The 23696-nt window shown below is 42.3% G+C and overlaps 1 protein-coding gene across 1 annotated transcript in view; it reads left to right on the forward strand.

The window, feature by feature from the left end:
* The window catches only part of MAP3K15 (mitogen-activated protein kinase kinase kinase 15), a 1172574-nt gene that overhangs the window by 977730 nt on the left and 171148 nt on the right, over positions 1-23696 (forward strand). The window contains exon 21 of the mRNA XM_085622522.1: positions 1601-1781. Coding sequence (XP_085478648.1) covers positions 1601-1781 — 181 coding nt within the window. The remainder of the gene's footprint in view (positions 1-1600; positions 1782-23696) is intronic.

A 23696-nucleotide genomic window follows, 5' to 3' on the forward strand; every position in this document is an offset into this window, starting at 1 on the left:
ATTCAGATCTTTGATATAACCCTCTGCTGACTCCACATTGCCCTGACATACTATGAAAAGGTCGTCAATATAACGATACCAGTTAATGATCCTACCTTTAAGGTTGTCCTTCTCATAGGTGCTGGGCACCTGTTCCTCCCACCAGCCAACGAACAAGTTCGCATTACTGGGGCGAAACAGGTGCCCATCGCCGTGCCTGAGATTTGCCTGAAGTATATATCCTCAAATAGAAAAATGTTATTCACAAGACAAAATCTAGTAAACTCTAGGATCATCTGGTTGTGTCTTGCAAAACGTAACTGTCTCTGATTCAAAAAGTATTGCATGGCTTTTAAACCATCTTCATGGTTAATACAAGTATAAAGACTTGTAATATCTAGGACTACCAGTTGGTATGATGCGTCCCAGGAAATGTCCGCAATTTTATTCAAAAAATGAGAGCTGTTATATTTTGTGGAGTGCACCGCCACTGGATAGCACTCGTCTGCGAGTGATTTCAATTGGGTGTAAAGAGAGCGTTAATATATATATACACTGACGAAAGCTACGGCTGAAACGCGTCTGTTTTGGTTTTGCACGAATAAAATCCTAACCGGGATTTAAACTAACACGAGTGCTGGTCCTCTTGTTGTCTAACATTGGAGTGTTATATACACGGTGTACCATGAAGTACATGGTGCGTGCCACACCATGCAGGGACGTGCTGCAGGTACTCTCACAACGGCGGTATGCTGTTGAGACTCTCCTATGAACCTAACACACCCGCTGCAGTGAGACTGCCACCGCAGTGCCCGCCCACACTGAATTAAAGTCCTAAGGTGCCAAGTGTGCTCACCATGGGCTTGGCGGTCTTCCCGGGACTGCCACAGTGGCAGTCCCATTGGAAGACCGCAAAACTCGTAATAAGGCCCTGAGTGCAATGCGCAAAAGTTAAGGCTAAGGATGCAGACCTGGCTGAAGGTACTTCGCAGTTTGGAGATGTGATGGATAATATGATTCACAGTGGTGTGATAGATGAGGGTCTGACTTGAAGCTCACACATGTAGAGCAGCAGTGTGAAGAAAAGATAATATTTAACACTGGCATTCCAATACACTTTTTTCATTTTAATCTTTAGTATCTACTGTTGCTTCCAATTTGAAGTATTGTGTTTATTTGCTTCAGAAAAACATGAGCTGTTGTGGATCAAAAGGTGGTGACGGTGGAGTGGCACTGTTCATGACAGTCACATATTATCTGTCGCATTAAAGTCTGTTGTCTAGAATTTTATTATCATTTGAGCGTAGAAGTACACTTCTATTGATTTGCATCCAGTCTATGACTTGTCAAGTTGTGCACTCAGTGTAAAGTGCAGGCATAATTTTACCTTAGGCGTGTCCTGATTTTCTCTGGATTTCCTATATAACATAATCCCTCTGAAAAATGTAACATAGTGCTGACAGATTACACCATGTTTCTTTGTCTTATTTTTCAGCTTAAATTTAACTTTAAAAAAAAAAGTTTTTCAGTTTTAAGGGTTTTACTTAAATTACAGTGTGGTATGATACATAAAATCACTGATTCATTTGTATTGATGACTTATTTGATTGTTTACTGCCAGATTACAGTCGCAGTTCGTCTCTACCTTTACCCATGCATGGAGAGCTTATTGGGAGCAGTAGCAGTGAGCATGGGTCCATTTCGCCAGATTCAGATACAAAGCAGGAGCTATTTTTTGAGAAAACAAAGAGATCGATCTCTGAAAGTCCTACTACAAAGTCTCCAATTTCAAATTTATTGAGGTAGGTGGTTTAGATATGTGTGGTGTATTTATAAATCATAAAGCCTGATTCCAAGTGGGACGTAAAAGAATGGGGTATTTACCACCAAATGCTATCTCACAGGTGATAACATTTTCCACTGGAAAATTAGTTAATTCCATGTAGAATTTGGTATTTTCCACACCAAATTCCATATTTATCAGAATAAAACGAATGATTTCAACGTGTTAAATTTTGGCATTTTTGAACTGACAATATTCACCAATAAGATATAGCAGTGCAGCAAATCTCAGAATTTACATCCCACTACATACATGGGTTTGCACAGGGATCAAAATGTACCACCTAATTCCGAATCATGCCTGTGAAACGCATGACGAAATGCCTAGCTACAACTGCAGCTTGTTCAGTGCTTAATTTGTAAAAAACATAAATGACAGTGCCCTCGGCAGGAGGCCACTTCCACATGCACCTCCCATTGGCGCAGTCAGCGCTGCCAATTACACTAACAACACAACTGACTTTCACACGCCTACAAGTATGACAATTCTGACTATTCTAGCCTCCTAAAGCTATAGGAAAGGCTTTGGCAGCAGGTATTACTAATGTATATTGAATTAATAAACAACTGTTGTTGTGCTTGTCTCTAAATTAGACAGCGCCACCATGTGGCAGACTGTCAGAAGTGTCAATGTTGACAATTAAGGGCCAGTGTCGAGCACCGGAAACCACCAACTCAAATTAAGCAATGAGCTTAAAATACTCCCACTGAAACGTATGTTCATCATAGCCCACTAGTGCAGGCTATATTGACCATTAAAGGCCTGCTCCAGCGTTAAAGGCCTGAGCCAAAGGCGAGGGACTAGAACAAGGGAGTGGGCCTTTAATGGTCAGTATAGCTCATCTATGGCAGGAGCTATTAGAACATGCTGCGCCTTGAGGGTAGAATGTTCTAATTAGAAAACAAAGGCCTTTCAGAGCCAGAGGGGGTTGAAATTCATTTTGGCTCTGAACCCTCTGTTCACAGCCCTTGCTCTGATTGTTGTACAATTAAGAGTCAAGTGCAGAGCCACAGCTGTCACTGCAAGAGCTGTGAGAGGGGGTTGAAGTCAGCCCCTGCTTCTCCCCAGCTTGACTTAACTACTTTTTGTAGATCAGCCAAGCCAGGGAGACCCAGGAGCTGCGCAGCATTCACCCTCTCTCCTCAAAACCCCAGTGACACTAGCCTACAGGAGGAAGGAAGATGAAGGATGCATGTGTCCTCCCGCACGGCCTCTCCCTTTCGCTTTCCTCTGCCTAATTAATGTATTCAAAGAGAAAGTCATAGGCTGTGTATTAGGACACTGAAATGCTGACAGCAGCGGGCCTATAGCAGTATACATAGGCGGCTGCTGCTCCATTGTCTTCAATGGAGCACTCAACATTCAAGTATTCTAATAAGACATACATTATTGCTTCCATAACTGTTCAAGCTTTCACAGAAATAATAAACAATTCCTCCCTGAGCACTAAAATAGTAAACAAAACAAAAAATGTAAGTAATTTAATTCCTTTGTAAGACCATATATTTCGATTGTAGGTACAGCCGTGTTTAGTTAAAGTATTCCCGGTTCAAAGGAAATCCTTCTTCAAATTGCAATTCATCATATATCCAGAACAATTGCAAATACAGCCATGTTTAATTGCAGTTCAAAGCAAGTCCTTATTCAAATTAGTTCATCACATATCCAGAAGGTCACCAAATCCAACAGAATTCTTCTTTCATTGAAATTATATACAGTTCCAAAGTACAACCATATACTCCAAAAGCGCAGCCAAAACATGTTTCGTCATGCACTTCTTAGTGCATCATGACTTCATCAGGGCTGCAACCCAAAATAAATAACATAAGAACATTGTACCTCTATATGTTCATCTGTATCTAAATATATTTTAACATTAGGACCTAGGTGCAAAATAAAGATTATAAAAAGATAAGGTATAAAGTCTAAGTCCCAAATCACCCATAGTGATACCATGGAAAGTATAAGAGAAACAAGTAAGAAAGTACTGTAGTCAATTGATCACCCTGGTGCACACAGAACCCAAGAGGTAAATAAAGATACTAAAGGTCGAAATTACAAAAATCACCTTCCATATCAATACTCTTATTAGTTCCTTTAACACTTAATCCAACAAATAAAAGTTCACCAACACTCTGTAAAAGAAAACCGATCGTTTATAAGCCACTATCGTCACTAAAACCATCTGACATCTTAAATCCATATTACAGGATTATCCCTCAGCTGTGATTGTCGAGATATGACCATTTGGGGCAGTGGTTATGACTTTGCCCTTTATACCATAGGTTGCGGGTTCGATACTTGCCAGCCGCTATCGTCGGTGTCGTTTGCATTAAAACAAACATGAAAAAACTTTTTTTGGGTTCGTAATGTAAGTGGTAATAATTGTGTTTATGGAAAATGATGAGCTAAATATAAGTGCTTTAAGATTTTGTGTGAAGCTGAAAGGTACTACAGTAACTGAATGCTCTTTTCTACGAGGGACGGCTGCATGCATATTAGAATTGGAAGACGGAAGGTGATTAATAAACTTACTTCGAAAGAATGATTGTAGCTTTGTTTGAGGAGATATAACCGTGTACTGCAGTGGTTATGTTTTTGCCCTTTATACTTAAGGTTGCGGATGCGATAAAAGCCGACGGTAACGGTCGGTGTCGTTTCCGCCTTAATAAATATAAAAAACTTTTTGGTTCTTACTTCAGTTGCAATTACTCCATTCAAGGATAAAGAGGAGTGAATAACTAGTGGTATAAGATATTTTCTTTTTTTTGTTTTAATTTTTTTATTTGATGTTCCACATGTACATATATACAAAAACTAAAAGAACATAGAATACAGTTGACTTTTCCAACAACAGCTAAAGAAGAAAGAAAGAAAAAAAACTAATCAGAAAGATAATCAATTAATGGTTGCCAAATAGCCATACCAAATTTCTTTATACGCATTTTTTTCAGCAAATACATACTGATTTCTAGATTATAGAGATTAAATAATTTGGCCTGCCATAAATCAAAACTTGGGGCCTCGGGTTGTAACCAAGCAGTAGCAATAGAAAGTCGCGTTACAGCCGCAATAATGAACCAAAAATATCGAAATTTACAAAGAGGTTGTCCCACAGATAAACCCCCATCGATCCCTAATAAAATCATACTTGAGGAAACAGAGATAGGTTTGCCTAAGATGTAAAACAAAAAGCTTTCAATTTGGTTAAAAAGAGGACGTAAAGAAGGACAGGAAAAGAAAATGTGTACTATATCGGCATTGCCTTCTTGACAACGAAAACATTCCCCAGATTTTGAAGCTTGTAGGGGATTGCCCCATTTCATGATAACCGCAGGAGTGTGATATAAATTAAATACAGTTTTAAAGTGCTGGGCTTTTAACGAAGCAGAATAAAAAATCTTATGAGCAATGCTGATAGAATCTTCGATATGGATAGAGGGTGATGAAAGCCAAGTCCTCCATTTTGCATTTGTTTTATCGAGGTCATCTAATCTAGAATCCAATAATATGTGGTAGATGGAACCTATTCGCAGTTGAGATCTTACAGCATCTATAATACGAATAGAAACAAGGTGAGAAGTATGTTTCTGCAAGAAATCCCGAATCTGAAGGAATTTAAAAAATTGGATGTTGACTAAATCAAATTTCTTTTTAAGTTCATCAAAAGAAAGACAAACACCCTCTGTAGAAACGAAAGCACCTAGCCGTGTAATCCCTTTGGTGCGCCATTGGCGCACTATTGAGTCACAAAATATTGGGGGTAACAAATGAGGTGCAGCAAGAGGAGTATAAACTGTGTATTTGGGAATATGAAACATCTTTTTAAGGCTTTTCCAAGCAGAAAAAGCTGAGGCAATAATTTTAAAACGTGTGCGTTTGTAATAACTGCCATCAACTTCAATTTGCAAACAATTCTTAGCAAAACAACCAAGAGCCATCTGGTAGATAGTAGGGGCTTCTGCAGGGTTACCAGCTTCTTCCCCTGTAAGAAGGATGCGCATCTTCAAGAGTAAACATGACATTTGATATAACGCAAAATCAGGGACAGCCCATCCACCACGAGCAAATGGTAGCGTCATCAGACGGGAGGCTCTTCGAATCTTTCCAGGAGCCCACAGGTATTTTTCACATACTGACTGAAGCTGCCGAATCTGAGGCTTTTTGACTAGTAAGGGGACAGCACGAAAGAAATACAGTACTCTTGGTAAAATAACCATTTTTAGCAGGTTGGATCTCCCCACAAGAGTAAGATGGAGACTCTGCCAAGAATCCAAGGTAGACTTAGTTTTATCCAAGATATCATTCCAGTTAACTGAAATCATGTCGTCCAAATTAGATCTAATCTTGATGCCAAGGTACACCACTTCCTCCACTACCCAAGGATTGGATGCTATGGCTAGATTCGTACAGAGGCATTGAGTCTTGGCAGTATTTAACTTATAACCAGAATATCTACCAAAGGAGTCGGCAAGCTGTTCGATAACCGGCAAGGCAGTATCAAGGTTGGAGGTAACCACAGTGATATTGTCCGCATAAGCAAAAACAATATAGGGCAAATTCTGAACAACAAAAGGGGGGATCTGGGTGTTTAGTTCCAGCATTTTCACAAGGGGATTAATATAAAATGCAAAAAGAAGAGGAGAGCAGGGACAGCCCTGACGAGTCCCCCTACAGATCTGAACCACCTCCGATTTAATTCCCATTGCACATATCTTCGCAGTAGGAGTCTGATAAAAGACCTGAAGAGCACGGATGAAACCACCCCCAAACCCCATACACACCATTATCTCCCAGAGAAAACTCCATGCAACCCGGTCAAAAGCCTTCTCGGCGTCAAGCAGGACGAGACCCAAGGACCTGGACTCGACCTGCGCGACGTCGAGAAGAGCAACAACCCGGCCAACATGGTCAACTGTACCCCGGCCAGGAACAAACCCATGCTGCTGCGATGAAACCAATCCAGCGACAAGCGGGGCCATTCTATTGGCAAGGAGTTTGGCATACAATTTACCGTCGCAATTAACCAGAGAGATGGGACGATAGGATCCCGGCTGGTCAGGAGGCTTCCCCTTTTTAGGAAATATAACGATATGCGCTTCGTCCCAAGAATGAGGTGGGGATCCCTGTCTAGCTGCCTCAAAAGTATTCAACATATCCTCTCGCAGTTCATGGAAAAATACCCTATAAACCTCCATAGGGAGGGTATCTGGCCCAGCAGCCTTACCCGAAGGCATTTTAAGTAATGCCTGATCAATTACCTCAGAAGTAAACGGCATATCCATTTTCTCTGCATCTACAGGATCCAGCTGTTCCCAAGTCAATGCAGGTAGCCCCAGATCCAGAGGAAGGTCACCGATATTCGGTTGGCTATATAACTCAGAATATAAGTGGTGAAACACCTTCATAATAGTCTTGGGATCGTAAACTAATGTACCTTGAGCATCATAGATAGCATTAATTTTTGAAGCCTGACTTTTGGCACGTATTCTTTGGGCTAAGAATCTCCCCGAGGATTCACCGAATTCATAGAGCCATCTCTGGTAAAGATGATGTTTAAGTGCGATTTCCTGGGCCCATACAAGGTTAATATTAGCCTTGCACTGAGCAAGCTTTGCTAGGCTTTCCTTAGGATCCACTGCTGCCCGTAGCTGGGTAGCGAGGTCCAATTCAGCGTTCCGTAGATGGGAAAAAAGCTCTAGCATTTTTTGTTTAAGAGACTTTTGAACAGATGTTCCATAGCTAAGAACCTCACCCCGAAAACAGGCCTTAAAAGCATCCCATACACCCGCGGGGGAGGCAGAGCCACGATTGGACAGAAAAAAGTTCTGAATCCATTTTTTCATATGACCCAAGAAAAGAGGATCATATAGCAGTTTCCTATCGAAGGAGAAGGCCTTAACGCTTCTAGAGATAGCAACATTGTGAAGGGAAATGACTAAGGGGGCATGGTCAGACAATAATCTCGAGAAGATTTGAATTTGAGTGCTAGGAGCCCAAGCAACAGGTACAAAAAAATAGTCTAAGCGAAATAGTTTACTATGAGGTGGAGAAAAAAAAGCATACACAGGATCATGCGGATGAATCATGTTCCAGACGTCCGCCAACCCATGATCGTCCATTAAGTTATGAAGAGCTTGAAAGACTTTAGGTTTATGACCCTTATAGACATACGAGGAAGAGCAAGCCCAATCACCAGATAAATGAATATTCAGATCTCCACAGAGTATTAGTGGAGTGGGCCAAAGAGCAAGTTCCCCGTTTAGATAATTAAAAATATCCGGTTCATCTGAATTGGAGCCGTATATAGTACATAGGGTAAATCTTGTCTCCCCCACTAAACACTCAAGAATTGCCCACCGGCCATGGATATCTACCAAAGAACGCCCTGAGAGGACTAGAGAGGGTCGTGCTAAAATAGCCACCCCTCGCGTCGTATCAGATTGTTTAGAGGTAGCCAGTGTGGTATATCCCAGATCAGCGAATTTCTGCCTGTAAGACCAAGAAATATGCGTCTCCTGCATACAGATAATATCAGGATTAATAATTTTTAATTCAGCCTGAATCGTCTTGCGCTTATCATAGTTATTGAGGCCACAGACATTATATGTACCTATTCTTATCCTCGTATCAGCCATAATCCAGCGTGTAATAAGTTACCAATAAATTTAAGCCTTTTCATAACATAAACTGATAAACAAAGACAGAAAGAAAATAAAAATCTGAAAATGTACTGTGGAACAAATTTTTTGTTTATATACCCCCCCTGGACCCTCCCCCTTCGACCACCCCACCCCACGCGGTCTCCCTTCGGACCCCCACACCCTCCATTTCCTAAGGCAATGGGACCTAGGTCCCTGTGATGGGAAACTGGTGACGCTCCCTGCGGTGCCCCCCCAGAGAAATCAACATAACATACAAAAAAAAAAAGACAACCTACGGAGAGAACCTATTTGTATGCCCAGCTTGTGCCATTCCTACTTCAAGAGCCAGCCTTAAGTGAATGTAAATATTCTTTGGCCTGAACTTCAGAAAAAAAAACGTATTCTGGCCCTGATACACAATTTTTAACTTTGCGGGATTAAGAAGAAATGCTTGACCCCCCCTTAGCTTGAAAGAGGGGTATTAGTTGGCGGAGCTGCCACCTCCTGACAAATGTCTCATGGCAAAAGTCAGGCCTAACAAAAAAATTAACCCCTTTGGCAGATCTCTTCTGGTTAGGTCTAGCTAGATCATAGACGGCTTCTCGTGCAAGAAAATTATTTTTAGAAATCAAAATAGCACAGGAGTAGGGAGTCTCTAGTCCAGGACGAGCAGCTTGCGGTTTACTATGGAAGGGAAAGCAGTGGGCTCTCTGAATCTCAACCTCCCAGTCCCAGTGGGAGAGTTCGGGGAAAGCCTCTACAAACAGCTGGATGACAAATTGTCTCGTATCACCCCCTTCCACCCCCTCTGGAATACCCAAAACCTGTAAATTATTATGTCTCATCCGGTTTTCCAATTCGGATAGTTTCCAGGAGACATCTTCTTTTTGGGTCCTTAACTCGTTGACTACTCCTCTCTGTATTGCTACTTCGTCCTCCAGGATAGATGTACGAGATTCTGTCTCCCCTACTCTGGTGCCGATTTCTTGCTTATGCGTCTAATTGCGTTTTGCAACTTGCGGCAAGCCCCCTGCATTCTGGCATTCTCAAGTCTAGACTCAGCCCTGTGTGAAAGCATTGTGTCATAAATCATTTCCAAGGTGATCGGTTTTATAGGATCTGAAGAGTTGGCGGTGGCTGAGATCCCCTCCATCCCGTCCTTGCCGATTGCCAGTGGGTGTGTGGTTGAGAACGAGTAGTCCCAGGCCAGATTCTCCACCAGAGAGTCAGGGATGTTGGTGACTGGTGCGGAGCTTACAGGCAATTCCTGTCTGCTTGAAGACTTGATTTTCCGGACTGTGCCATCAAGTGGAGCCGAGTTCATATAACCACCCATCAAGCAATCATCGATCTCGCCCTCACTAGCTGATCCAGCCTCATACTCAGCCCAGTCTCTGCTAGTAGCGTCATCGTCATCAGTGGTCGATGATGCATCTGAGAGGGAAAAAAGTTATCCAGCGCATCGTTATCGTGATTAGGCTCAGTTCTCCCAGTGTCATTAACCACTGGACCTCCTCCACTAGCCCCAATCAGAGGCTCGACCTCAAGGATAACCTCTGGCGCCTCTATAGCCCCACCAGCAAGGGAAGAAGGAATAATAGGGATAGTGGGGACTACGAATCCCATAATGCATCCTGCAGATTGACAATCCGCCGTTAGCTCAGAAGCTGCAATGTCCTTGGGGATTTGAACCCCCCCACACTCTTGGCCATGTGAGTGATTCAGTTGATTGCCAATCAGGGGAGGGTTTGAGGACACCTCCAGAAGAAGCCCAGTACTAGTAACTTTAGATACACTTTGCGTCAAGCTCTTCAGAGGGCGTTTTGCAAACAGGGGGGTAGTGTTCTTAACTAAGTTTGCAGAGGCAACAGGGGTCTTACCAGCCGATGTCTTCGTAAAGTCTGTTAGGGCGTTTTCAGAGGGAGATTTCTGCGTTTTCGGGAGTCCCCCAGGGTTTCCAGAAATGTCGATACCAGTTGTAAGCTGAGCATTACGGAGCTTATTACTCCTGGCAGAAGCCTTGACGGTCGGTTTAGGCGGTTTAGGCGGCATCTTTCCATGGGTCTCCTGAAGATTGCCGAAAGCCACGGAGACAGAAACAACAAAAAAACGTTGAGTGGAAAGGCGAAGAACACCGACAGCTCCGAAACGCCAGTTGCTTCTGTGCGTCGGAATCAACAGGGATGCAGCTGCGAGCCAGATCATCACCAAGGAGCTACGAGCTACGAACAGTATCACCTCCTAAACACAGGTAATCGATAAAATCCACATCTTGCTGCCAAAAAGTCAGTCCTCTCTGTAGCAATATTAGTGGGAGGACACCAACAGCAGGGAGAGTTCAACCCAGCTCACTCGACCGAAGCATCGGCCGCCATCTCGCCTCTAAATCGTTTCAACCGGTATAAGATATTTTCTAATGTAGTAAGGTATTACAGTGATGGATTGCTCTCGTTTTGCGAGATACGGCTGCATACATACTAGAAATGGAAGACGGAGTCAGTTCGTACAAACGTAATGTACGGCTAGGAAATATATTAAACTGGTGTAGGAAACTTGATAAATGTTACTGGTAGTGTAGGGGGCGGTGATAAATAATAAGAAATAGTGGATTGAGGACAATAGTAGCGATTTCTAGGTTTGAAGTATTTACGAACATCCTCAAACATGGCACCCAACTGGACTATTCATATAAAAGGGATGTCAAAATGGCACACGAGTAGTACGCAAGTTGAAGTAGATACTGTCATGGGGAAGGATACGTCGGTAGTGGGTGAGTTAAAGTTTGGGGTTTCCTTGGTATGAGATACTAAATATTAGTGGTGTTATGATGAGAGGCAGATTTAATTTGAAGGCATTACTTGTGTTCTCTCACAGATCACGGACTCGTGAGTACCGGAAGACTTAACGGATTGTGAGACTTGAAGAATATTGAATTAAAGTGAGATGAGTGGTATAACGGAGAATGTGGACATAAAGAGGATTTGGGGGTGCACTACTTACAATGGGGGTAAATGTCCCTTTGTCTTACAGAAACGACGTTATAACTTAAAGTTATCGACATACCAAGGGAGTTTTTAGACAATTTACTATTGGTACAGGAAGTGTTTTGGGATAACTTTTAGGTAAGGTATAAAGCAATAAACTACCAAAATTAATTGGAACAATTGGACCATATTTTAACGTTAAGGACAATGTATATACTGCAAGTGTACTTTGAAACAGGAGTACTGTAATACATACGTGAATGGGGGCATCATATTTGAGTTCCTTTACAAGGTGATCTTGACCAACTAGGTGAATGAAAAGCACCAGGAGCCTGCTTTAGTAATTGAGGAAGAGGAATATATTACCGTTATTAGTGATGTTGAGGATTAATCCTGTAATATGGATTTAAGATGTCAGATGGTTGTAGTGAAGATAGTGGCTTATGGATGATCGGTTTTCTTTTACAGAGTGTTGGTGAACTTTTATTTGTTGGATTAAGTGTTAAAGGAGCTAATACGAGTATTGACATGGAAGGTGATTTTTGTAATTTTGACCTTTAGTATCTTTATTTACTTCTTGGGTTCTGTGTGCACCAGGGTGATCAATTGACTACAGTACTTTCTTACTTGTTTCTCTTATACTTTCCATGGTATCACTATGGGTGATTTGGAACTTAGACTTTATACTTTATCTTTTTATATTCTTGATTTTGGACCTAGGTCCTAATGTTAAAATATATTTAGATACAGATGAACATATAGAGGTACAATGTTCTTATGTTATTTATTTTGGGTTGCAGCCCTGATGAAGTCATGATGCACTAAGAAGAGCATGACGAAACACGTGTTGGCTGCGCTTTTGTTGTATATGGCTTTACTTTGGAACTGTATATAATTTCAATGAAAGAAGAATTCTGTTGGATTTGGTGACCTTCTGGATATGTGATGAACTAATTTGAATAAGGACTTGCTTTGAACTGCAATTAAACACGGCTGTATTTACAATTGTTCTGGATACATGATGAATTACAATTTGAAGAAGGATTTCCTTTGAACCGGGAATACTTTAACTAAACACGGCTGTACCTACACTCAAAATATATGGTCTTACAAAGGAATTAAATTACTTGCATTTATTGTTTTGTTTACTATTTTAGTGCTCAGGGAGGAATTGTTTTTTTATTTCAGGTTGTGCCCACTGTGTGGGTATTTGTGGGGTTGTTTGGTAACCAACCTCTCCACCCTTTGAAGCACTACACAATTTTAGTGATTGTTAACTTTGACCGAATATTTAGTAGTGCGCCCAAGTCTAGACCTGGTTACCAATAGTATTTGTTAAGTTTCAAGCTTTCACAGAGCCCGAATTACAAAGATGCTGGAAATGTTGCAGTAATAGTGTAAACCTACGACTTGCAGAGATTTCAGACTCCTTTTCACTGAAGCAGAAGGCTTACAGTAAGGAAAGTAATTTTTTCCCTTCTCTGATCTACACATGTATTCACTAACATTAGATTATCAAATGTCTATATCCTGGAAACTCCACAGATTCTCAGTTATGGAAAATGAACATGTCACATTTTTACTCTTCTCACATCCCTATAGGAAATGGAGATGTAACACGTCCTTTGCATTATTTTTTTAACTCCTTATTCTTGGGTCATCGATCAGAAGGTTGTGTGCTAGGAAGTGAAAAAAAATGATTTCATGTGTTGGCAGATACCCCCTAAGGTATGACTTAGTTGGTGGTCGCCTTATTTATGTGGGCACTTCTTCAGGAGCACAATTTTCCACAACCCATATCACCACTTACAGCTACTGAAAGTTCCACACAGGTGAGGAAGCTGCAGTTCGAACTTACTCCGCAACACATACAAATATGCAGATTCATAATTTTGCATGCAAACTTTACATCTTTTCAGTGTGTAACCGAAAACACTTTCAATTTGCGTCCATAGTGTCTGTGAAGTAGAGATTTGTTTGCAGGAAAAATCTTGCTTTAAGTATAAAGCTTCAAAAATTGCACACCAACACGGATTTATTTATTTTAATATTTATTTATTTAATATTCTAAAATAGAGCACCTGGACTATATGGTATTAGGGCGCTTTACATGACCCATGAAAATCCTTAAAGCCTGACCTAGCAGTGAGTTAACAGTTCAAAACAAGGCTCAAACAAGGCAATGATCAGGGTCTCAAATTTACTAAACTTCAACATAGGAGTTCACGCAATGCAAAAGTGTGCTACATGAAGTGCAAAGTGGCGCAAATGGCAATGTTGATCAACGTTCACATTCAAAATGATTTTTGCACTGAAAACTGGTGCATATCCATTACTGAAATATTGGTATTTAGACAGAATATCAGAAACAGAAATATTGTGGACCAAAATATTGTATCAAGTATATCGAGGACACAACTATTGTGAAGGTAAGTTTCTAAAGGTAAGAAACGTTTTACTATATATAACTCCATATCTATAGACTTGACAATATATATATCTTCAAGGTACATAGATGTGAAGTTAAAAATAATTAATCTATACTTACCTCTATGCACTTACATTCTTAATAATTTGGTCCTCAATATTTTTGACACAATATTATGACAACATGATATTTCCGTTTCCCATGTTCTGTCAGTGATCCTTAAATATCATTGCTTCACATAGTGCAAAACCCAGGCAAAGTGAATGTAGCAACGCTGGAACAGTGCAAACACCCTTAGGAATCCACACGGAGCCAGAATGACTAATATAGCGTGACCTTGCTTCGCGTCGAATTCTAGCACCAGATGAGTCAAGATCCAAACAATGAGAAGCTGAGTAACTTGTGCTATTTCCATGTGTACCATATAATTTTGGCAAAATTACTTATTTTATGAGCGTTACCCTTGGGTGTTTGTCTGCACATATAATTTAGTATTAGAGGATGTAGCTTGAGTACACCGCTCGCATAGCTTTTGTGCCATGTTTCAAGTTTTAAACGAATGAGGGGTTGAGCCAATTTATTGCCAGCAAGGCTAGTCTTTTTTAAAATTTGAAACTTGCAAACAAACCAGTACTGACATTACTTTACCACAAAACTGCTTGCAATTGTGGTAACGAAACTCATTTTTCATAATACTTTAAAATCTTTGCTGAACCTGTCAGAAACATTGGAGCAACAAACAATATACAACACAACAAATAAGACAACTTGATAACCGACACAACTAATTTTTGTGTCACAAACGGCAAAACATGAAACCTGACAGTGACATTTTTCATCAATGAAAAATAGACTCAAAACACCAAATGAAAATTGAGTAACACATATTCAGGGTCACATCGAGCGCACTTCGGAGACCGGGAGGAATACTCCTGCTCGTTCACATCGGCACCAACCAAAGTGCTTTGCATAGGGTGGATATGCCCTCCATTTAATGCGGATCTGAAAAGAATGCAGCTATATTCGCCTGACCCACATGGGGGTAGAATGTCGCTCATCCTTTTGACTTCCAATTGCTTTTTTATTTGGACGGGTATTTTGGAAATTCATCTCCCTTATTAGGCAGCTGCTACACTCTTGACAACTGGACCAGATGCTGTATATTTGACTTCACTGCAATCTTGCCCTGAAGAAGTCAATTTTTTGTTGGACAAAACGCACTGGCTGGCTTTAGAGTATTTACAAAGAGCATTAATAAGTCACTAATTTGCGTGAACACTTTGAATATCTTGTATGTGGTGCACCTATGGTTGTAATGTTTGAAACATACTCAGGGTCAATTTTGTGGCCTATTTAGCTATTGATGTTAATTGAGGAAGCCTGCATTAATGTCGTAATCAAATACCGGCTCCTCCTTTCTTAAAAAACTTTGGATTGGGACATATTCATTTTCATTTGGGTCTTTTTCTGTCGATGAAAAATGTCACTGTTAGATTTCATGTTTTATTGTATGTGATACAAAACATATTTTGTTAGTTGTGTGGATTATTAAATTGAATTTTTGATTTATTTCATTTATTTTTTATATTGAAGGTTTTATATAGCGAGGACAAGACCCTTGCGGGTATCAGAGCACTTTACAACAAATAAAGGAAAAGAGGTAATAGACAGAGGGAAATAGGCATATACATAAGAAAATATTATTGCTTATAATAGGTCAAACAAACGGTAATAGTTCCAGCATAGCACATATCTACAATCCTGCATCAAATAGATCAAGTGAATTTTGTCATGAGAATCGATTTAACTTCCTTTTTAAAGGATGCCGCATGAGGGTTCTGTCTTGTATTTGGGGGTAAGGCATTCCTAATCCTAGGGGCCATTCCTGAGAAGGAGCAGGTATAAATTTTCTTTTTTTTAAAACGTTGTGGTATCAAAAGAAGGTTATAAGAACTCCTGTTAGTTCTGTTGCCGCCCAATGGTACTAGTTTCTCAGCAAGGTATCGTGGTGTTTTGTGATGCAAAGCCTTGTGTGTCATACAAGCGATTTTCAACTGGATTCTGGCCTCAAAGGGTAGCCAGTTAAGGGCACGCAAGTCCGGGGAGATGTGTCAGTTTCTTTTGGAACCTGTGATTAGTCTGGCGGCTGCGTTGATTGATGCTCTTAGAGGGGCTGTCGTTGTTATGGGAAGGCCGCAGAGATCGACACTCCCATATTCCACTCTGGGGATTACTATCCTTTGGACTGCCTGTTTAAAGTCATTTGCAGGTATGAAGGGTTTCAGTCTTCTTAGGGTGTTCATTTGAAATGTTGCTCCTTTTGTTGTTGCACTGATGTGCTTCTGCATATTTAGCTTATTGTCCAGAGTTATACCTAGCGATTTGGCTGAATCGATCATGAGCGGTTGGTCGTCTAGTGCTGTTAGGTGCTTCGTCCATTCCGTGATGGTGGTTGTTTGGTTGGGGGCGCTATTAGGAGGAATTCTGTTTTTAGGGTGCTTAATTTTAAATGGTTATTTGCCAGCCAGGTCTGCGTTTTTTGTAGCGTAAAATTGAGGGACTTGATGTCCTCAAGTGAGTGTACCTTAATGTAGAGTTGTGTGTCATCTGCGTACATGTGATATGGGACGTTTGCAGGACAAAATTATTGTGTTGTATGTTGTTTGTTGCTCCAATGTTTTTGACTGGTTCAGCAAAAATGTAAAAAGTATTTTGACATATAAGTTGCTAATAAAAAGTGATCACTCTAATTGAGTTTTGTGACATCGATTGACAAACAATTTTATGGGAAAGTAATAATGTCAGTACTAATTTGTTTGCGAATTTCAAATGTTTCTAGTTTTAGCATCACAGTGACACTGACGGACTCAAAGTGCGGTTCTTGAGAAAGTATAATGCTGGGCAATTGTCTCCTCATCAAGCAATGCAAGGCGGTGTGTTTTCATGCAGTACTGCACCGATTTGTAGTACATCTGAGCCAGGCTTTTTGGGAGCAGAGCTACCCCAAGAGGATCTTCCTGTGGGTCCGTCTATAAATTGTCAAAAAAGGTTTGTTTCGAGATGATTCTTAAAGCTCCTGAGTGAGATGTGTTTCCTTAGTTCCGAAGCAGGGACTTCAAAGCTGTAGTGGCAGCCACTGAAAGGATTGTTTCAGTGCAGAGTTGATACTAATGCCTATGAGCATGTTAAAAGGTCCTAATCACTGACAAGATGAAGCAATAGAATGTTTAATAGAATCAATACTTGGAAAATCAACATTACTGCCAGTAAGTACACAAACCTGTTGATGTACAGCATGCAATTATAATAGAGCTATACAAGGCCACACACCGTGGAGAGGAGGTAAGTAATGAAAGAGGATGGGACAATGGGCAAATACTTTAGGGATATATCGAAAAACAGTCGATATCAGATTTTCCAGGAGGGAAAACCACCAAGCAAGGAAAAGGTTGTAAATGAGAAAGTACTGCAAAAATATCAACAATGGCAAAAACAAGATTCTTGGCCAACCTGGGTGATACGCTTAGGAATGAATGCCAATAATGCCAGACTCTGATTCACAGAATCAGCATTTGTGGAGTTTTATGAACATATATGGTGTTTTTGATGCAGCTAGTTTGCAAGTATGAAATATTTTCCACTGAAATGAGTGTAGGGTTAGGCGTAGAGGGGAAGGAAACATGGGTGTTTCCAGGGGAGGGATAGGAGAATGGCCACCTTAAATGTGGTAAATGCCCACAAAGGTTTTGCATGCTCAAAATATCTTTACTGGATTCGTTTACCCACCCCAAAAAAAACTACTACCCAAAAGATTAAAGTAAGTGGGTAAATGGGGTGAGAAAAATACACATGCAATCCCATATTCGCTTGGTGTAAAGATAGAAGGATTTCTCCGCAGGAAAAATATTTCACCTTGGTGAAAAAGAACTGAAAAAAGTAATTTACCATGAAAAAAGATATAAACTAGCAGATTAGCCAACTGACAAAAACTACTGCTTTAAGCACATGAATATAAATCCACTCGAAATGTAGAAACCTGTAAGAAGCCTATTAGGAGTAGAGTTTGTGTTTAATATATGTCTTTGTGGATCAGATCCACAGTTGCTGGCAAAGTATTTGATCTTACACTTAAAGGAAAATAATGATACAAGGAGGAAGCTACTTTAGACTTTTTTATTTTTTTATTTGTTTATTGAAGTTTTTGCAACACCATCCAGCGTAGTGACATATCAAAACAATATAATTAAATCAATTGTAAACTAAATAAATAAATTAAAAGTATATTGGTGATCAGATGATGCAAAAAGTGCATAATAACGGTCCCGCCCTGTCGGGGTATTTTAAGCATTCTGGGCGATGCGATAACACAATCTTACAGATTACCAGTCAAAGTCACCCAGTATCAGTATGAGACTGGAGCAGCAAATGTTCTCTTAGCGGAGCCCATCTATCCGTAGGTCTGGACATTACCGGCAACTCCTCAGCTTACAATTCCAAATGCTCACGGCAGTACACCATATCTTTAATCCATTCAGCAATTTTTGGAGCAAGCTTACTTTCCCAAGTGAACATAACCCGTCCCTTGGCGAGTAGGAGGGCCACTCTGACAAACCTACCCATGGTGGCACTCCAGAGGTGTGCACTGCAGAACCTGACCCACCATAGTGTGTATACATGTAGCAACAGTCTCCCAATATTTAAACACAGGGTCACACTGCCATGCAAGGTGAATGAGATCAGCATTGGATTGACCACAGCGCTTACATTGATCAGAGTCTCTTGAGGCCCATTTTATATAGTTTAATGGGGTGCAATACATTTGATGAATGAATTTAAAATGAATAATACGCAGATTGCCATTCGGCTTAATGCGACCTGTCAGCATGCAAATCTGATCCCACTCTTTCGGAGTGATCGGGGGGGTCACTAATGTGTTCCACCACCTTAGACTGTTATCCGGCCCTCGTACCGTTTCATCCTGCACCACTTTATACAATTTGGTGATCAGTTTTTTCCTGGATGGGGCTACTAATAAAATTTGGAGTGATTTAAGGGTAGTGGGTTCAGCAGGGAAGCCGGGGTAGTGATCTCTGAATGCATGCTTCAAGCGGTAGCAGGAGTACTGGAAGAGTAGAGTGGGGTTTTGAATGTAGTCTAGGTCGTCTCCTGTAATGTAGTTACCCCCGTATAAAGGTCGCACATATGTGTGATGCCAGCCTCCCTTAAAGCTTTTAAGGGCCCTTTTTCCTGAGTTACCGATAAGGCCACGTGACCAGCCAAAGGTAGAGCAGGAGCATATATAGGGAGTTTGTGTGCACGTTTGCCAATCGCCTGCCAGGCTGCAGTAGTGGTATTGATTGTGTTAATCTCAGTCCTGGGCGTCTGCCTATGAGTATGTGTAAGGACGCTCTCAAGTGGTACGGGGTGGGCGTCTCCGTCCTCTACAGCAATGTGTGAAATATAATAGTGCATCCTGAACCAGTAATAAGCGTATTGGGCCTGTGCACAGAGATAATAGACATAGAATCAGGAGCAGCGAACCCCCCTTTATCATAAGCAAGCGTTAGGGTAGACCAGCTAATGCTGGGCTGTTTATTCCCCCATACTAATCTCAAAAGCTGGGTTTGCACTGTTTAAAAAAAATGTTTGGTAAGTTTAATCAGGATATTACAGAACAGATATAAAAACCGTGGAAGTATGACCATTTTAATTACTGCGATACGGTCTGCAAGGGACAACGGAAGATGGGACCACTTGTCCACTTGTTGCACCAAGGTGTTATAGATTGGGCCATAATTCTCTTTGATCACGGTGTCAGGGTCGCGGTGTACCCAGACACCAAGGTACTTAACTGGGTCCGCAGTCCAAATCAATGGGTATTCTAACTGGGGCGGAGACGTGACCAGCGTTAAGGAATAATGACCGATTTCTCCCAGTTAATCTGGTGCCCGGAGAATAGGCCAAACCTAATATATTCTCGTATAATTGGAGACAGATGAAGTTGGGGATCACAGATAAACAGGACCATATCGTCGCGTACATGGAAATCCCGACCGGTCGGTGATTAAAATTGAGGGCGGCTTCTCTATGGCGTTGACGGATTTTACAAGCTAACGGTTCTAAAACGAGGGCAAAAAGAAGGGGGGACACAGGACAACCTTGTCTAGTACCGCGTTCTATATTAAACGGTTCTGAGGTGAGACCACCCATGCGCACCCTCGCTGACGCGTCAGTATATAAGACCTGTATCCATCCCGTCAAGATAAAAGGAAATCCCATTCAGTGCAATATGCGCAGCATATACTTCCATTCAATGGAGTCAAATGCATTGGCCGCATCCAACATGACCGCAGCAGCAGATAACTCAGGATTATTAACGTGGAAATAGTGCGCAGATTATGGGAGGTGGATCGCTCTGGTATAAACCCGGACTGGTCCGAGAGTACAAGAAGAGGCATCGGAGGTTGGATTTTTGTAGCCAGGATCTTCGCTAGTATTTTTGCATCTAAATTTATCAACAAATCCAGGCTCCTCCCTGGTCGTCCCCCTTCACCATAAGCCCAGGCCACATGACGCCTTGTTATGTACCTTGCTTCAGTGTCAGCCAGTGTATTGTATTCTTCCACTAACTCATGTATGCGAGCCAACATGTCCGGGGATGATGAATGCAGATACTGTCTCTCTAATTTTCCCAGGGTCTGTTCCATTTTTGACAATTGGCCTATAATGTCTTTTAGGATCCCCGCTGTGGTACCGATACACACTCCTCGTAATGTCACCATGAATGCCTCCCACAAAGTGGCCTGACTGTCCACTGATCCCATATTGAAGTCAAAGTATTGTACAATAGCTGTTCTGATGGCTTCATTGTATATCGGATCAAGCAATGCCTCAGCAAGAAATCGCCAAGTGAAAGGGCGGTGGGGGTTTGTGGGGATGCTGATGCTGAGAGTAACAGGGTTATGATCAGATAATGTGCGCGGAAGCGTGTGGACATGTGTGACCCACCCATTAGCCTCTTCGTTCAGCAGCCAGTAGTCAAGCAGAGACCAGCTATTGAATGCAGGGGTGATATGTGTACCCTCCAGAGCTTCCGCCTTTCGCAAGCGCCAAGCGTCAACCAAACCCATTTCCGCCATGGCATCTCTGATACATTGGGCAACCCTAACAGTGTGCGCACCTGATGGATTGGATTTATCCACTTGTGGGTTAAGATGGGTGTTTAGTTCGCCTCCCCATATGACTGCGGTTTCAGGCCATGTCCGCAAAACATTAAGCATTTGTAGAAAGAGTGTTGGGTCATCCACCACGGGATCATACATGTTAACTATCTTTAATAAGGTCCTTCCCAACTTACCCTGTACCATGGCCCAACGGCCTTCCGTATCTGTACCAGTGTATATGGGCTGTAATGATACTCCCTTTTTCATTAGAATGAGTACCCCCCTGGAATAGGTAAAGTATGAGGTGGCCAAGTGGAAAGTCGGCCATCTATGTGCCACCCTGGCTTCTGTTTGTTTACTCAGGTGTGATTCTTGTAAGAGAGCGACTTGCACAGTGTGTCTGTCTAGATATGTGAGCACTTGGCGGACTTTTTTGGGGGTGTTAAGACCCCGGATATTCCACGTTATGCATTTATACATTTCACCCATTGTAAATTCCAGATATATTTAACACACCCTGGATGTTGGATTGTGTGCAGTTCGCGCAAACAGTGACAGGGACCCCACCTGCAACGTGCATTTTGATCACAGTACCTACAACTATAAAGAAGAAAAACCAGTTCCCCCCCCACCCACTTTAGCAACCCCAATTTGCCAAAGACAAATCCCATCAATGTGAACAGTCCCAACAAGAACAAAGTAACGCAACTCATCATGTGGGGTATACCCATTGGGGGACGTAGTGGCTAGTTCCGCTACCGGATGAAGTCGGGAGGGGACCGCCGATGTGATATGACAGTCTCCTACCCACGGGCCATCCAGCCGAGCACAGCAATAAGAACATGACGGATGACATTGTGTACAAAGTGCCATGGTTACAATATTGAACCCTTGAAGTGTAATAGACCAGGAATAAGGAACACAGCCAGCCCTGAGGGCCACGGGGGTAACATCTCGTCTGTGCACAGTGATTAAACATGAAGACAGGAATCTACTATGAAACATCAAAACTAGGATGTCGTACCTCAAACATGCAATGCAAAAATTACGATATCCTACAAATGCCCTTGTTGGCACATCAAATCGAACATAGAGTACAACACTATGATCCAAAATGATACCCTAATATAGAGTCATCAGCAGGTGGATAAGGCAGTCAGATCATAAGCACTCTCACTTATCAGTCATCAACATCCGACGTTGGGGCTGGAGAGTTTAACCTGCGACGCAGAGATTTAGCGTATTCCATAGCCTGCTTCGGGTTGGTGAAGATCCTGGCGTCATCATCAGTACCTATGCACAGCTGCGCCAGGTAGAGCATAGCATATTGAACGTGTTCCTTTATGAACAGCTTCTTGACCCTCTGGAACTCCTTTTGTGCAGCCTGCACTGTAGCCGTAAAGTCTGGATAAAATTATAAAACATTGCCTTGATAGTTGATTGTACCTTTTTGGCGAGTGATACGCAGTACAGTGTCTCTGTCTCTGAAATTCAATAACCGGGTAATGATCGGTCTAGGGGGAACGCCGGGCTGCGGATGAGCTGCCAGAGACCTGTGTGCCCGCTCTATGGCAAACATGGTGGAAAGGTCGTCAGCTCCACAGATATCCCGCAAGAGGGTTTCTATGTAGTCTTCCAGGCGCCCAACATTTGTTGATTTCGGCAGGCCCAAAATGCACACATTATTACGCCTAGAGCGTGCTTCAATGTCCTCATTCTTTGCCTGAATGACGTCCAGGAGTTTCGGAATGTCTGTGGTTTTGGTGGCAACCTGGTGGTGGCCATCCTCGGCGTCCGAGATTCGCTGTTCAGCCTCTCCGATTCTCGCCGCGTGTCTGTCTAATTCTGAAGAAAAATGGTCCATCCGGCCGTTAAGGGCCTCGATATTGCCATCAATAGCCTGTAGGCTGGCCTGTATTGCAGACAATGACTTTTCCAGCGCCGTGGGGGCCGGAGCGGTCAAGTCCAACTCTGAGTCCGAGGCTGCAGTCTGTGAGGATTTACCACCCTTACATAACCCGGAGGTCAGCCTAGGCTGGTTCTTTTCTGGCTTGCCCATTGTGCTGGTCAGGAAAAGAGCCCTGGTAAGACAAGATGTGTCACAGCTCATGATGGATGATGAGGGGGGAGATCACAGACTGTAGTCAAGGGGGGCCAGGAAGGGGGCTCCAGCCCGCAGAGTGAAGGGTAGACAGTCCCGCACCCAGGTTTCGCACAGCGATGACGCAATCCACAAAATGTGAACAGTCCTTGTATCCAGGGGCGTGTGGAGGTGTCGCTGCGCCTGCTAGTTCCAGCTCTCTGTAGCGGGGGGTGTAATATGGTGCATCCCTCACCATGGCAGTGTAAAGCTATGCGGCGCCAATGTCCGCCGCAGAGATACAGCGGCATGGGCCTTCTGTGTGACTCCCCCAGGCGCAACAGGCCTCAGATATTAAAGTATGAGGGCTGAGTGTGAAGGCTGAGAGGATTGTCGGGATGAGTGCTCTGCAGTCCGGGGATAATTGGGGAGCTAGTCAAACGGCACAGGTTGCCCCGGTTGGTTGGAGGCCACCGCCAGGTAATGGCGAGCAGCAGGCCACAGGTAATCCAGGTACTACACAACAAAAATCCACAATGCGTGATGAGCAGCCTCACTGTCCAACCTCTAGCCGG

The sequence above is a fragment of the Triturus cristatus genome, chromosome 8 (assembly GCF_964204655.1).
Source record: "Triturus cristatus chromosome 8, aTriCri1.1, whole genome shotgun sequence".
In the NCBI taxonomy this organism is placed as follows: Eukaryota; Metazoa; Chordata; class Amphibia; order Caudata; family Salamandridae; genus Triturus; species Triturus cristatus.